We start from the raw sequence: 12,825 nt of genomic DNA, 5'->3' as shown, positions 1-12,825 counted from the left end.
ACAATTGAGGATCCAAACGCACTCAGGACAGAAAGGATCCTGCTCAGCCATCAGCACAGTACGTCCCCAATTAGGGGTCATTGGGAGGTAGACTGAGGCACCCGCCTTTCATTTATATACCTAGGTCCCTTGGTATCTGAGGTGTCACTGTCAGAGTGGTAGAGGTGAGCGTACCCAGTTCCTGCCCAGTGTAGACAGGATAATAGGGAAGATGAACTCAGAGGACCGCACGGGGCAGACACAGGGGCCCCCACTGCCGGCGCCTGCCGTCACCTGAATAAACCCAGGGCAGGGTGAGTAGGAGGCAGGGTGAGGCTCTCACGATGGCTGCGATGGTTCTCCTAGGGGATTTTCGGGGGGCAGAGTGGCCAGGAGAACAGGAGCCTTGTGGGTTCAGGAGGCCTTCAGTGAAGTCAAGGGCGATCCTACCTGTCGGAGGTGCTCACCTCAGGTCATTCTCTATCCAGCAGGTGCGAACTCCCCTGCCCACTGGGCCACAGTCCTATCTGCTGTCCGGGACCTCAGCCACCATGCCTCGTGGTCAGAAGAGTAAGCTCCGTGCTCGTGAGAAACGCCGCCAGAACAGAGCTGAGGCCCAAGGTCTTAGGAGTGCTCAGGCAGCAACAGCAGAGGAAGAGGCCACTGCCTCCTCCCCTCCTGTTACTGGGGATGGTGCCTCGAGCTCTTCTGTTACTGGCAGTCTCCAGGCACCTGCAAGTGTCTCAGCTGCCACCAGTGCCACTGCAGGTGTTTCGTGCAAGAGATCTGATGTACGTGGCAAGAGCCATGTTCAGAAGAGTAAAAAGTCCCAGGCCGCACCTTCCAGTGAGAGCTCAGGCCAAGATCTTCTAACTAGGAAGGCGGATACATTGGCGAGCTACCTGCTGTGTAAGTACAAAATGAGTGAGCCCATTAAAAAGGGAGACATGCTGAAAGTCATCCACAAAAGGTACAGGGAGCACTTCCCTGAGATCCTCAAGAAAGCCTCTGAGCGCATGGATCTGTTCTTTGGCCTGGAAGTGAAGGAAGTCAAGCCCAACAGTCACTCCTATTCCCTTGTCTGCAAGCTGGATGACACCAGCGATGGGAGTGTGAGCTGTGCCTGGCAATTTCCTAGAAAAGGGATTCTGATGCCTCTGCTGGGGTTGATCTTCTTGAATGGCAACCACGCCTCTGAGGAGGAGATCTGGGAACTCCTGAATATTTTCGGCGTCTACGCTGGAAAGACACACTTCATCTTCGGGGAGCCCAGGAAGCTTATCACCCAAGATTTGGTGCAGGAAAATTACTTGGAGTACCGGCAGGTGCCCGGCAGTGATCCTCCACGCTTCGAGTTCCTGTGGGGCCCAAGAGCCCAAGCTGAAACCACCAAGGCGAAAGTCCTAGACTTTTTGTCCAAGATCAAAGATACCGTCTCCACTGACTTCCCACCCCGTTATGAAGAGATTTTGAGAGATGAGCAGGAGAGAGCCCGGGCCACTGCGGCAACCATGGCTGGGGCTACCGACAAAGCCAGAGCACGCTCCAGGGCCACGTCCAGCCGCTACCCTCCCCCCGAGTGATCTCCGAGGTGGATTCTTCACTTTCCAGTTGCAACGGCCTTTTAAGGTGTGTTCCTAATATCGACGAATGTGTATGTCATTGTCTTGCCTTTTTTGTGCATTTTCAAGCAGTGTTCCTCTCAAAAGGAAGTTCATGTAGATTAGGTATATAAGTGTGTGAATGGCAGGGATCACGCATTCATTGCCGTGTGTCACGATTAGGAGTAAGATTTTGTTTTTGGAAATAGGCATTGAAAGCCTGACAGAAAAAGTTGAAAATCACATGGTATCACTTATATGTGGGATTTAAACCTAAAAGCACCAAATGAACAGGGCAAACAGAGACTCATGGACATGGACTATAGACTAGTGGTTACCAGAGGGTAGGGGGTGAAGGAGGAGCTAGGAGGCAGATAGAGTAAAGGAAGTCAAATTTAGGGAGATAGGAGGAGGGTGAAGTGGGTAAAAGGGATCAAACATATGGTAGCTGAAGGAAACTGGACTTTGGGTGGTAAACATACAATCGAATATGCAGATGTCAAATTATAATGTACACCTGAAAATTATATAATTATATTAACCAATGTTACCCCAATGAATTTAATAAAAAAAATAAATAAAAGAAAATTTTAAAAAATCATTGATTGTAAGACAGCAGATAGAGTACACAAAAGGAGGGGTTGTCTTTGTCAGAAAGCAAGTTAATACTCCGTATATGTAAAAAATAAAATAAAACAAGAATGAGAAGAGGGGAACACCTAAAACTGAAAGCAAACTGAAACAAATGAACCTAACTGTACTTCAAAAATACTGCAACTTTACTCACGGAGAAGACAGGAAGGACAGACATAAGGACAGATTTCAGAAAAAGACAGATCTGAGTAACTCATAAACACAACATCTGATTATATATCTGTAGTGTTGGCCAGGGTGGAATTTGTGTGTTTGCATATGGGAGGGGGGTGGTTAGTGGAGAAATCAGGCAACATCTTGGTTGAGTATGTACAAGAATGTTCTACTCAATGACATTTACAAAGGGAAAAAAGTGAAAGCAGCTAAATGTCCAAAATGGGGTAATCCCTTTAATTGTGCTATATTATGATAATTATGAGATATACATATCAAGTAATATATTTCCCCAATCATATAAAAAATATCCAGTGGAAATTCAATGTTCGAAATTATACACTGTGATTTCAATTATAAAAAAAAAATGCATCATAAGATCTCAAATATCAAGAGCACCTATAGCTGGTGAGATTTTAGATTTATTTCTTCAGTTTTATACATTTCTGTATGTTTAAGTGTATAAGGAGCAAATATTACTTTTACAAAGACAAAAGTTCAACAGAAACCCTAAAAGACAGGACTGATGAGTAAAAGTGAAAGATGGAAAGATTAAAGTATATGTCATTCACAAGAAATTCTATCTTCAAATTAGTTCATACCAAAGGAATAACATCTGCATAGAGTGTGGGTATTAACGTCAGGTGGTGTAAATTCCAATGTAGCCACTTACTGTGATACCACTCTGTCTCAATGTGCTCATCTGTAAAATGCAGAAAATAACACCAACCTCAAAAGATTTTAGTGAGGGTTAAAAATAATATATAAAGCATCTCATACAAAACAAATATCCAATTAAGATTTCTCTTTCTCCATCCCTCTTTCTATTTAAAGTATTAACACACTGATTATAGTTCTAATTGGAGCAATATCAAAAGTTCATGATTATTCAAAGAGGATTTTAAAATGGCTGAGCTATGGAGCTAATCTTGAAAATATATTAATATGGCTGATCGGTTAAAATATTTTAAATAGAAAGCTGAAGATATATTGGTAACATATTCACAGCTCTTAGAAAGGTGGTTTCTTACATTGGGTGGCAGTATATATATCGAATTATTTATTTCTATTATTCATATGTTAGACTTTAACTAACATATCTTTCAGTTTGCACAAATGTTTCCCAAATTTGTCATAATTTAATTGATATAGGAAAAGCAGGCTTTCACTAAGTGTATACTAGGCAAGCGAAGGGAAGAATGCTCACAAAAGAGCATTATTGCATGGAAAAGCTGTATGTCGACCTATGCTTTTTCCAAGTGTTACTGCGGGCTCTTTGGACTGAATTGCCATTCAGAGTCCCCAGATAACTGTATTACTCTTTTAAATATTATAATTGAGAAGGGTTATGATACTGGGCCTGATCCTAAAGAAAATAAATTGTTATCTGAAATAAACCATTTCAGCTCTCTAAAGAACTATTTAAAGCTCTAAAAAGTTATATAACCATTTCAAAGCTGAACTTTAAAAAATGGTAGAAATCTATGTCAATGAATTATACTCTGAATAATTATTTATCTGGTGGAGATGAGGGTGGTGGGGAGAATGGAAGCATGAAATCTATATAAAACCCAAGTAGATATTTTAAGAAAGACTCAAGACACGAATAAGAGAAAAAGCTGATTGACCTCAATATGTCAAAGTTACAACTACTGCACAGAAGTCATATCACATAATAAAAAATGGCGCAACTCTTACTGATATTTTTATTTTTAAAATTCAGGACATAGACTAATGTTTCATTACTACGTATATTATGGCATGCAAAGAAGTTTATTTTAAAATAAATGTGTTCTTTATCCTAACATTAGTACCATATAAAATAAATTTTAATGTGAATGTATATTTTTCAATGGTTAACTTTCTCATATTTTTAACAATGTAACAATTTTTAAAACATACTTAAAATATAAAAACAAGCTTCCATTTTATCCATAATCTTCCTTAACTGCACATAATACATGAAAATAAGTTTACTAGTTTTTTCAGTATTTACAACAAAAACAGCTAATTAGAGGAATAAATTTTCCAGGCAAATGGAAAGAACGGGTTTAATTTCTATATTTTACAGTCAATACATAATTATTAAAGTCTAAATTATGTACAAAGCACTGTGCTAAGTAAACATTTAGGGCAAAACAAAGAAAGCTAAGTCCATATAATCAAGGCTTAGAATTTGCTTAAGAGAACACAGCATAAATGTATGAGAAATCAAGAATCCCAGCTTTGCAAGAAAAATACCACTTACCACTCAACCTCTCTAAGCCTCAATTTCTTCGCCTGTAAAATGAGGATAATAATACCTGCCTCATAGGGCTGTTCTCAGTATTAAGTGAATTAGAACATATAAAATGTTAGGAACTGTCCCTGACACATAGGAAAACTCGGTGAGTGTTAGAGTAGCTATTATTAAGATACTAGTTAAATTGGAATGTGAATAATACAGAGACATTACATAACCAGTGACCAAAATTTTCTAAAAAAAATTTTGGCTTGACAAAACACTAGGTTTGTAGTAGATCATAATTCAGAAAGATATATATTTTATATGATATTACTATAAATTTTAGTCATAATTTAATTGAACTTTCATCAGATTCATTTTATAGCTACATCATAAAAACAAAGATCATACAGTTGTTTTATTTGCTAAAGCAACCTGACACAGATTTGTGAAATGAATCATCTCCAGGTTAAATATAATAACTGAGGGTAGAATCCTAGAGGCTAAAAAGAATCTTAGAACATAGTTTATAAAAACCCTTTTCTGACATAGTTAACCTACCTCCTTTCATATTTACCTCTTTGCATTCATATAATAAACTTCTGGAACATTCTTTTAAAACCTCACCAGCAAATATGCATTTCTTGAATTATTTACTTTGTCCGTAAAATGTTTACGGTTCCTATCACTGTACATGTTAGAGATTCACATTATTACCTACTATTTTTCTAAACTTAAGAATAGGCTCTGCTACTTGATAATATTTTTCTCAAATAATAGCTGTAATTAGAAAGATTCATCCTTATTCTATGATATTTCATGCGATAACATGAACAACTAGATTTTACAGAGAACTTAACAACGTATGTTAAATAGTTTAAAAAACTTAAAGTAGGCATTCTTAAAGTTTGTGGATGGGTTTCAAGGGGTGTAAGATATTTTATTGTATCATCAAAAGAGAGTTTTAGACATCAAAAAGGCTAAGAACCAATGCCCTAAAGAAACAGGATTAATTTTAACCATCTGGAAAATAAATTATTTCAATACCATAATTTGATTTTTAAGTTATTTAATTAAATTAACTCGTTATTAATAAACAGACACCTCTTAGGTGGCTGCCCAATTACTAGTGATTCTATCTTCCCAGAGAAAGGCTATAACCGGAGAAAAGGTGCAAATCTAAGACATTTAAACATATTTCCTTGGATAAAAGCTTATTGATCTCGAGGTTGACAAGGCTTCTAGGCTGCTTAATCAGATTCTTTTCTTCAAAATCTGAAACTAAGGCACTACCTTAGGATCAAGCTGACAAATAATAAAGGAGTACAACTGAGAGACAAACACAAATCTACTATTTTAAAACTTAAAGGTACCGTAAAGATTATTCCCCCACCACGTTCCATTCTCTCCGACTGAGTTCAACTCCAATACCCTTGAAATGAATTAATAACTGAAATCACTAGCTAGTATCTCAAGTCTGTGTACTCCCACAAGGATTAAATTCTCCATATTGAAGAGATATTACAAGAACCAATATCTTTGTATAAGCAAATTTAACAGCTTCTGCTTGATTTTATTCAAAACAATATTTCGAGAAAAGTACCTTAAGACCACATGTTAAAGTTATACAAGAGAGGATGTTCTTGGCGAGACTTCTCAAAATCTGATAGACTGCCAAGTCCTTTGGCTAAGAACATTAAGTTATTATTAATCTGCAACTAATTACATCCTTTCACAGTCCATGGGCTTCATCATGCAGCCAGAAAAATTCATTCAATCAAAACTCAGAAAGTGATGAGGCTTTTCTAAAGAAACCCATATTTCTCATTTCTTCCCTTACCCAACACCATTTTTTTTGCCCAAGTTGTACCTCCTTTAATCTGGCATCCCTCTCTCAGAGCTAGCTGCTTTCTTGCCCTACTCTATGCCTTATTATCTTCAGGTTGTTATTTTTTAAAAATGTTTATGTGTTAGGTCAAGAAATATACTTTATGTTACAATCTAGTACACACACAACAGACAAAAAAAATTTCATGAAGCAATAGTTTAATACGGTCTGATATTTTCTAGTCTATTTCATTCAAAATGGTGACTGCAACCTGCTATACTAATTTCATAAGGCAAGCTATAACCCACTACGATAAACAATATATAAAAAGTATAATACATCATGACCAAGTACTTATTCAAGGAATGAAGGCTGGTTTAACATTCAAAAATCAACTAATGTAATGTACCATATTAAAAGTAAACTCACATGATGATCTCAATAGAGGCATAAAAAAGCATTTGACAAAAATCAACAACATGCATGGAAAAATAACTCTCAAATTAGGAACAGAAGAGAACTTCCCCAAAACTATAAAGGCCATCTATGAAAACCCTACAGCTAAAATCACACTTAACAATGACAGACTAAATTGCTTTTCCGCTAAGACAAGGACAAGGCAAGGATGTCTGCTCTTACCACTTCTATGTAACATTGTATAGAGGTTCTAGCCAACACAAAAAGGCAAGAAAAAAAAATAAAAGAAAGTTTGGAAAAGAAGTAAAACTGTCTTTTTCCCCAAACAATATAACTATCTATGGAGAAGACCTACAGAATCTTAAAAAAAAAAAAAAAGAGAGAGTGAAAAAGAAAAAGCTTCCAGAACTAATAAATGAGTTTAGCAGGTTACAGGATATAAGACCAGTATAAAAAATAAAATCGATAAAAGGAACACAGGAGCCAAATAAAGAGCTCCCAACAACCAAAGCTTAGTTGATTTTCTTTACTTGCTTATCCCAAAAATAATTAAGCTAAACAAACTCTGTATATTGGGAATTCTCTCCTCAAAAGGGTAATTTATCATGAACACACCTTGATATATACATACATACACACCTATATATGTAGGTGTATATATACCTCAATAAAAAAGAATAAACTAGTTAACTCAATAAAATACACAGGAATAAGATTTTTTAAGGTATCTGAACCATGGATTTTTGAAAACTATACCATTACATTTGTCATCCAAAGATATTAGAAACAATTTTAAGCCAAGTTACCAAAAAAAAAAAAAAACTGAGCCACAGGCAGCCCTCATACTAGTAAAGAATACCAAATACTTTCAGAATTTTAGCATCTAAAAAGTTCCTCTAATCCAAAGTCCTTATTTTATAGTAGAGAATGTGAAGCCCAGAGGGGTTAGGTCAACTGTTCGAGGTCACACCAAGGCTGAACCCCCAAACTATAATCAAATTTGTACAATTTGACTTAAAAGATATTTTAAGATCAATTACCATTCTATTACCATACCTATCAATTTTCAATTCAACAATATTTACTGAACATTTACTAGGCAACATAGGAGTATATGGCAATTTTCACCCTCAAGGAGCTCTTAGTGTCAATTTGTGAGGCTTATTAAATATTTATGGCATAAATGTTATTATTATTTTTAATGAAACCTAGAGTGTTAATGGAACAAAGTTCAAAGAAGGTATGCACATAATGAATTATCTTGGTTTTTTTTTGAGCATTCTCAATTTACAGAGTTTGTTTGGCTTGGTTATTTTTACAATATGCATGTAAAGAAAATCAACCAATCTTGTCTAACCAGTTTTTCTGCGAAAACATTTAAAGAATGGAACAGGTGGCAAATTGGTAGCCTGTGAGCTGTTTTACCACAGATATGTTTTGTCTGGCCTGCAGTGTTTTAAAAAACCTGGATTTGTAGACCATACATTGAAATCTAGGTTTCTGAATTTTGTTGAAACATTAGAAGATCTGACACAACTATACATACATATACCCTCATGGCAAAAACTGAGCTCTGATTAGGCTCTTGAGTAACTTAAATAATTAAGACATACTTAACTGCTTTCAAAGACCTCACAGTTTATCATTAGAGACAAGCACATAAACAAATCATTACAGTACATTAAGGTCTTAATATGTGCCAGGCACTGTGTAACAGATATTACAATAAAAATGAGAATACGATCAGATAGAGGTACAAAAGAAGAGGGGATCAATTCTATTAAAAAGAATACTTCTTTGAGAAGGCTTCAAGAAGCAGGCAGTACTTGAGCTGCTTTTCAGAGTAAGTTTCTGCCAGGTGAATAGAGCAGAGGAGGACATTTCAAGCAGAGCAGCAGCATGTTGAAGGTTACAAGATCACACACAGTAGGCAAAGATGAAGTATAATGCCAACAGATGGTTTGGAAAGAAATGAATGCTAAGCCTTCAAAGATGAACTGAAGTCAAATTATGAAGGACTCTTGTTATCCCATGTCAAGAAATGTGGGTTTCATCCTACATATTAGTATGGTGCCAATAAAAAAAAAAAAAAAAGATTGCTTATAATTCAACCCAGGTGGGAGAAAAAATAAAAAAAGAAAGACTATGACAGCTGATGCCCCCTAATTACTGACTCAAGTAGAGGAACTCTACTTTGTCTATACTATGCAATAAAGTTCAATTTATTATTTCTGTGGACAAAAAAAAAAAAAATTCTACTGTTATAAACACACTTAAGAAAAAAGCTTAAATATGAGCCATTAAAAGGTTTCTACTGAGGAATTAAATGATTAGCATTTTTGAAAGCTCTCTCTAGTAACAGTGCCAAGGATGGAATAAAGGACTATGAGACCAGAAGGAAATGAGAACACTTAGTTACAACTGACACAAAAAATTATGAGTTAGATCTGGGTAGTGAAAACAGAAATATTCAAATCTTATTATTCAAATATTACTTTGTGACAAGCAGTCTGCTATGTGCTAGGTTCAGGGGAAAGAAGATAAATTCAAGAGTTATTTAAATAAAAAGGAAGTATAATTGATTGAAATGAAAAGTAAAGAAAAAGGAATTAAACTTGGTAGGTGACTTAAATAAACGAAGGAATAGCTGTGGTTTAAACTTAAAATAAAATGATAACCCCTCATCTTCAATACGCTAAGCACGAACCAGGCCAAAAAGACATGTTAAGGAGGTACAGTTAGGAAAAAAGCAAAAGACTACAGTTATGACAATACTTCAGGAGCAAAAGTTCCAGAGGATTTGCTAGAGGTTTATACAAAATCAGAACCATCCCTGAATGACATTATAAACAACATAAGTCCTTAACTTTCAATATTCTACAGAGAACCTCAGTGGTTTCACTAATAGTGTACCTAAGGTTAAAGCTTGTCATCTTTCTCTTAGTAATGTGGTAGAGATCCAGATACCCAAAAGACAGCATGGAATCAAGGCAGACGAGAAAAACAATACATCATCATATCTATAAAACTGCTAGCTAACATATGGCCAACAAGTTTATCAACTGCCCCATTACTCCTCGGGTATGTATGTAATGAGTTGTACAATTCTGCTCATGTCTGTCTTACTAGACTTTTAGAAAAGGTTCAAAGTATTTATGTGGATATATTTTCCAAGCATGAGAAATGTTCAGTGACATGAGTTTCTAGGTTTTTCATTGAGTCCTAAATTGAAAAAAATTCAGTGTCATTTCCACAAGAATCTGATTTTATAATTGCTTTCTCTGATAATGAATTTTAAAAAGGGGCAGGAGAGAGGAGAAGAATGGTGTGGGGAGCCCTTATAGTCTTCAAAAATGAATTCTCTTTTCAGTGCTGTTCATGAGTTATTTCGATCTCTTTGATAAAGATTATGATTAACATTAAATACACAAAATAAACTCTGAAGTCCAGTGACAAACCGATTAAAATATCCTTTATCAAAAGAGCCTTCATAAGTCATTAGTTATATTAGACTATGAAATCTTACCCATTAAAGAGTAGATCAAATGCTAATTGCTATTCTGAATAGCTGACTCTAAGTTATAAAACTCTCTTGGCAACATCAGGAAGAGCTGGTTTTAAGTACATTGCCAAACCTTATATATTTGAAAAGATAGTCTAAGTAATTGCATGAGCCTATAAGCTACATAGTTAAAAAATAAAAAATGAAATCAGTATTTGACTAAAACACTAAGAATTAGCAATTATTCTCTAAGTATCTTTATGTGGGGCATAATAAGTGTTTGCATTTATAGAGAGAAAACAAAACGATGGGGAATAGAAGTATTACCTGAGGGCAGGAAATTTCAGACAAAAGGTCCCTATTCCTGGTGAAAGCAAGTAGTCAGTTGCCAGGGTTTCTTAGACTCCTCTGGTACTCATTTGGGTGATTATGAAATTCACAGCACACCAATCTCCACCACAGCCAGCAGGGATCGCTGCAGGGAATGGGGGTACACAGGGGACACAGAAGGGAGCAAGTTTAAGGGAAGGAAGAGGAAAGGAATGATATAAAAATTTTTAGCTGTGATTCACTTTTTAAAAATACAGTTGTATTTCACACTGGATTAACTAAAAGCAAATACTGCTTAAATTCTAAGATAAATTAATCATTTATGATTTCCTCATTCCTTCTATCACTGGAATTACTACTATTCTATTAAAATGTATTTTTTAAATTTTATATTAAAATGCTAATTAACAAAAATGAGATAGCTATATTGTACAAAAGTTATAAAAACTGAACTGTATAATTCAACATTAAATAAAACCAATTAGGACAAGCACTCTAAATGACAAGCAATTTACAAACACAAATTGTCAATTTAACTGCCAAAAGGCCCAGTTAAAACTATAATCCTCATTTCATTTCAAAGAGAAAGCTAAAGTTTCCTATGAAAACTAACCCACAAACTGAAGAGAGATCAGCAATAAACTATATCTGTATACTCAAAAGTAAATTGGATAACTATGACATTTATCAGGGGGGAAAAAAAAAAATTTAATCTAAATTTTTTGGATACAAGTCAACTTTTTAAACCAGCCAAAAATGAATTCAGGGCAATCAATTTATGCCCTACTTATTCTATGAAAGCTAATGTAGTATAGTCAACTAATAATGTTTCTGAACAACTACTATGTACCACAGTACTGTGGCAGATGCTAAAGATACAATGGCAAACTAGACAAGCACAGTCACCGTCCTCAAAATTCAAAGCCTATCAGGGTGAATTTGCCTTTAAAGACAATCTACAGAATAAACATGAAGCTTTTGTTTTAATAAAACAAACAATATATTTTAAGACTTAAAGAAGTTCAAAATAAAGACAACCAATGAAGACTAGCCTAAAGTTGCCCATGGAAGATGTACAAGTAAAATGAAGCCTGAGAGAATGCCCTGTCATGAAGAGATGCAGATGGCTGGAAAAAAAAAAAAAAAAGAAATGGGTAAAAAAAACAAAAAGGAGAAGTGTAGTACTGGAAAATAGTGAAAAATAAAATTGCAGCCAAATTTGAAGGACCTAAGTTACCCTTAACTTCTCTAAATACTTGCCTTAAATATTCCTTTGGTATGCATGCTGTAGTCAAAAGAGATTTAATAACTATCTATTTTATATCACTAAGCTGTCGTTTGTGTGCTTTTAATTCATTATTTCTATACGAGTTTCTCTGAGACTTAGACTACTTCTGTCTCATTGACTCTACTTCTGTTAAAGTTGCAAATAGATAAATGTTACATATTACGGATGCCTCTTGATGCCTCTTTTTATAGTACATTTCATTTATAGATAAAGCATCACGGCAGAAGAAAAATTTGGAACAGAAACTCAATTTAATACCTAAAAACATAGTTTTATCAAATTTTAAAATCTCTGAATTTTCCACTATTACTAAATATTAATTCTTAATCATCAAGTTATAAAAGGTTTAAAAACGGACAACAGAAAATGAAACCAAAACTTGATGCTATGCTAGCAGTGGCAAAAAGAAGCCAGAGATCCCTCTCCTAATGGTATTTTGGGGTAGAAAAAAGTATATGTACATATAACTAAAATTAAGACTTAAAGAATAGACTAATATAGAGATTCAAAATTTATATACAACATGAATTTTGTCTAGGAGAAGTTTCAAAATAAGTCGGTGAATTATCAGACAGACCAACAGTAAGTCTAATCGCTGTAAAATCAAACAATTACTATATCCTAAATCATATTTGCTTCACTCTCAATTTTGCTTTAATAACTTTGTCTTGATATGATAACTGTTCATATTTCACTCATGGAAATAGTCATTAAGACTTCTACTTGTAACTTACATTCAATCTGAGCTCCAGCCATTAATACCAATTGATGAAATACCAATATTTAATAGATACATAAAATTACTCATCCTAAGTAATATAACATGCAAAATTTAAAACATGTATAAGT

General features: G+C 35.0%; 2 protein-coding genes across 4 annotated transcripts in view; one reads left to right on the top strand and one right to left on the bottom strand.

The window, feature by feature from the left end:
• The window catches only part of UHRF1BP1L (UHRF1 binding protein 1 like), a 70,751-nt gene that overhangs the window by 50,352 nt on the left and 7,574 nt on the right, over window positions 1-12,825 (bottom strand). Inside the window, exon 2 of one of the 3 annotated variants that reach the window (XM_015591552.2) lies at window positions 10,686-10,833. The exons of the other annotated variants lie outside the window; for them this stretch is intronic. The gene's annotated coding sequence lies outside the window, so the exon portion shown is untranslated. The remainder of the gene's footprint in view (window positions 1-10,685; window positions 10,834-12,825) is intronic. 3 annotated transcript variants of the gene reach the window in all.
• LOC102883573 (melanoma-associated antigen B2) lies at window positions 531-1,562 on the top strand. Its single transcript, XM_006914689.1, has one exon. The coding sequence runs from the start codon at window positions 531-533 to the stop codon at window positions 1,560-1,562; it is 1,032 nt and encodes a 343-aa protein (XP_006914751.1).

The sequence above is a fragment of the Pteropus alecto genome, unplaced genomic scaffold, assembly GCF_000325575.1.
Source record: "Pteropus alecto unplaced genomic scaffold, ASM32557v1 scaffold94, whole genome shotgun sequence".
In the NCBI taxonomy this organism is placed as follows: Eukaryota; Metazoa; Chordata; class Mammalia; order Chiroptera; family Pteropodidae; genus Pteropus; species Pteropus alecto.
The sequence above is the reverse complement of the archived record's forward strand: the minus strand, read 5'-3'. Positions and strand labels throughout refer to the sequence as shown.

Excerpts from the sequence above, each read along its gene's own strand:
- LOC102883573 (XM_006914689.1), top strand. The coding sequence starts at position 531 with ATGCCTCGTGGTCAGAAGAGTAAGCTCCGTGCTCGTGAGAAACGCCGC.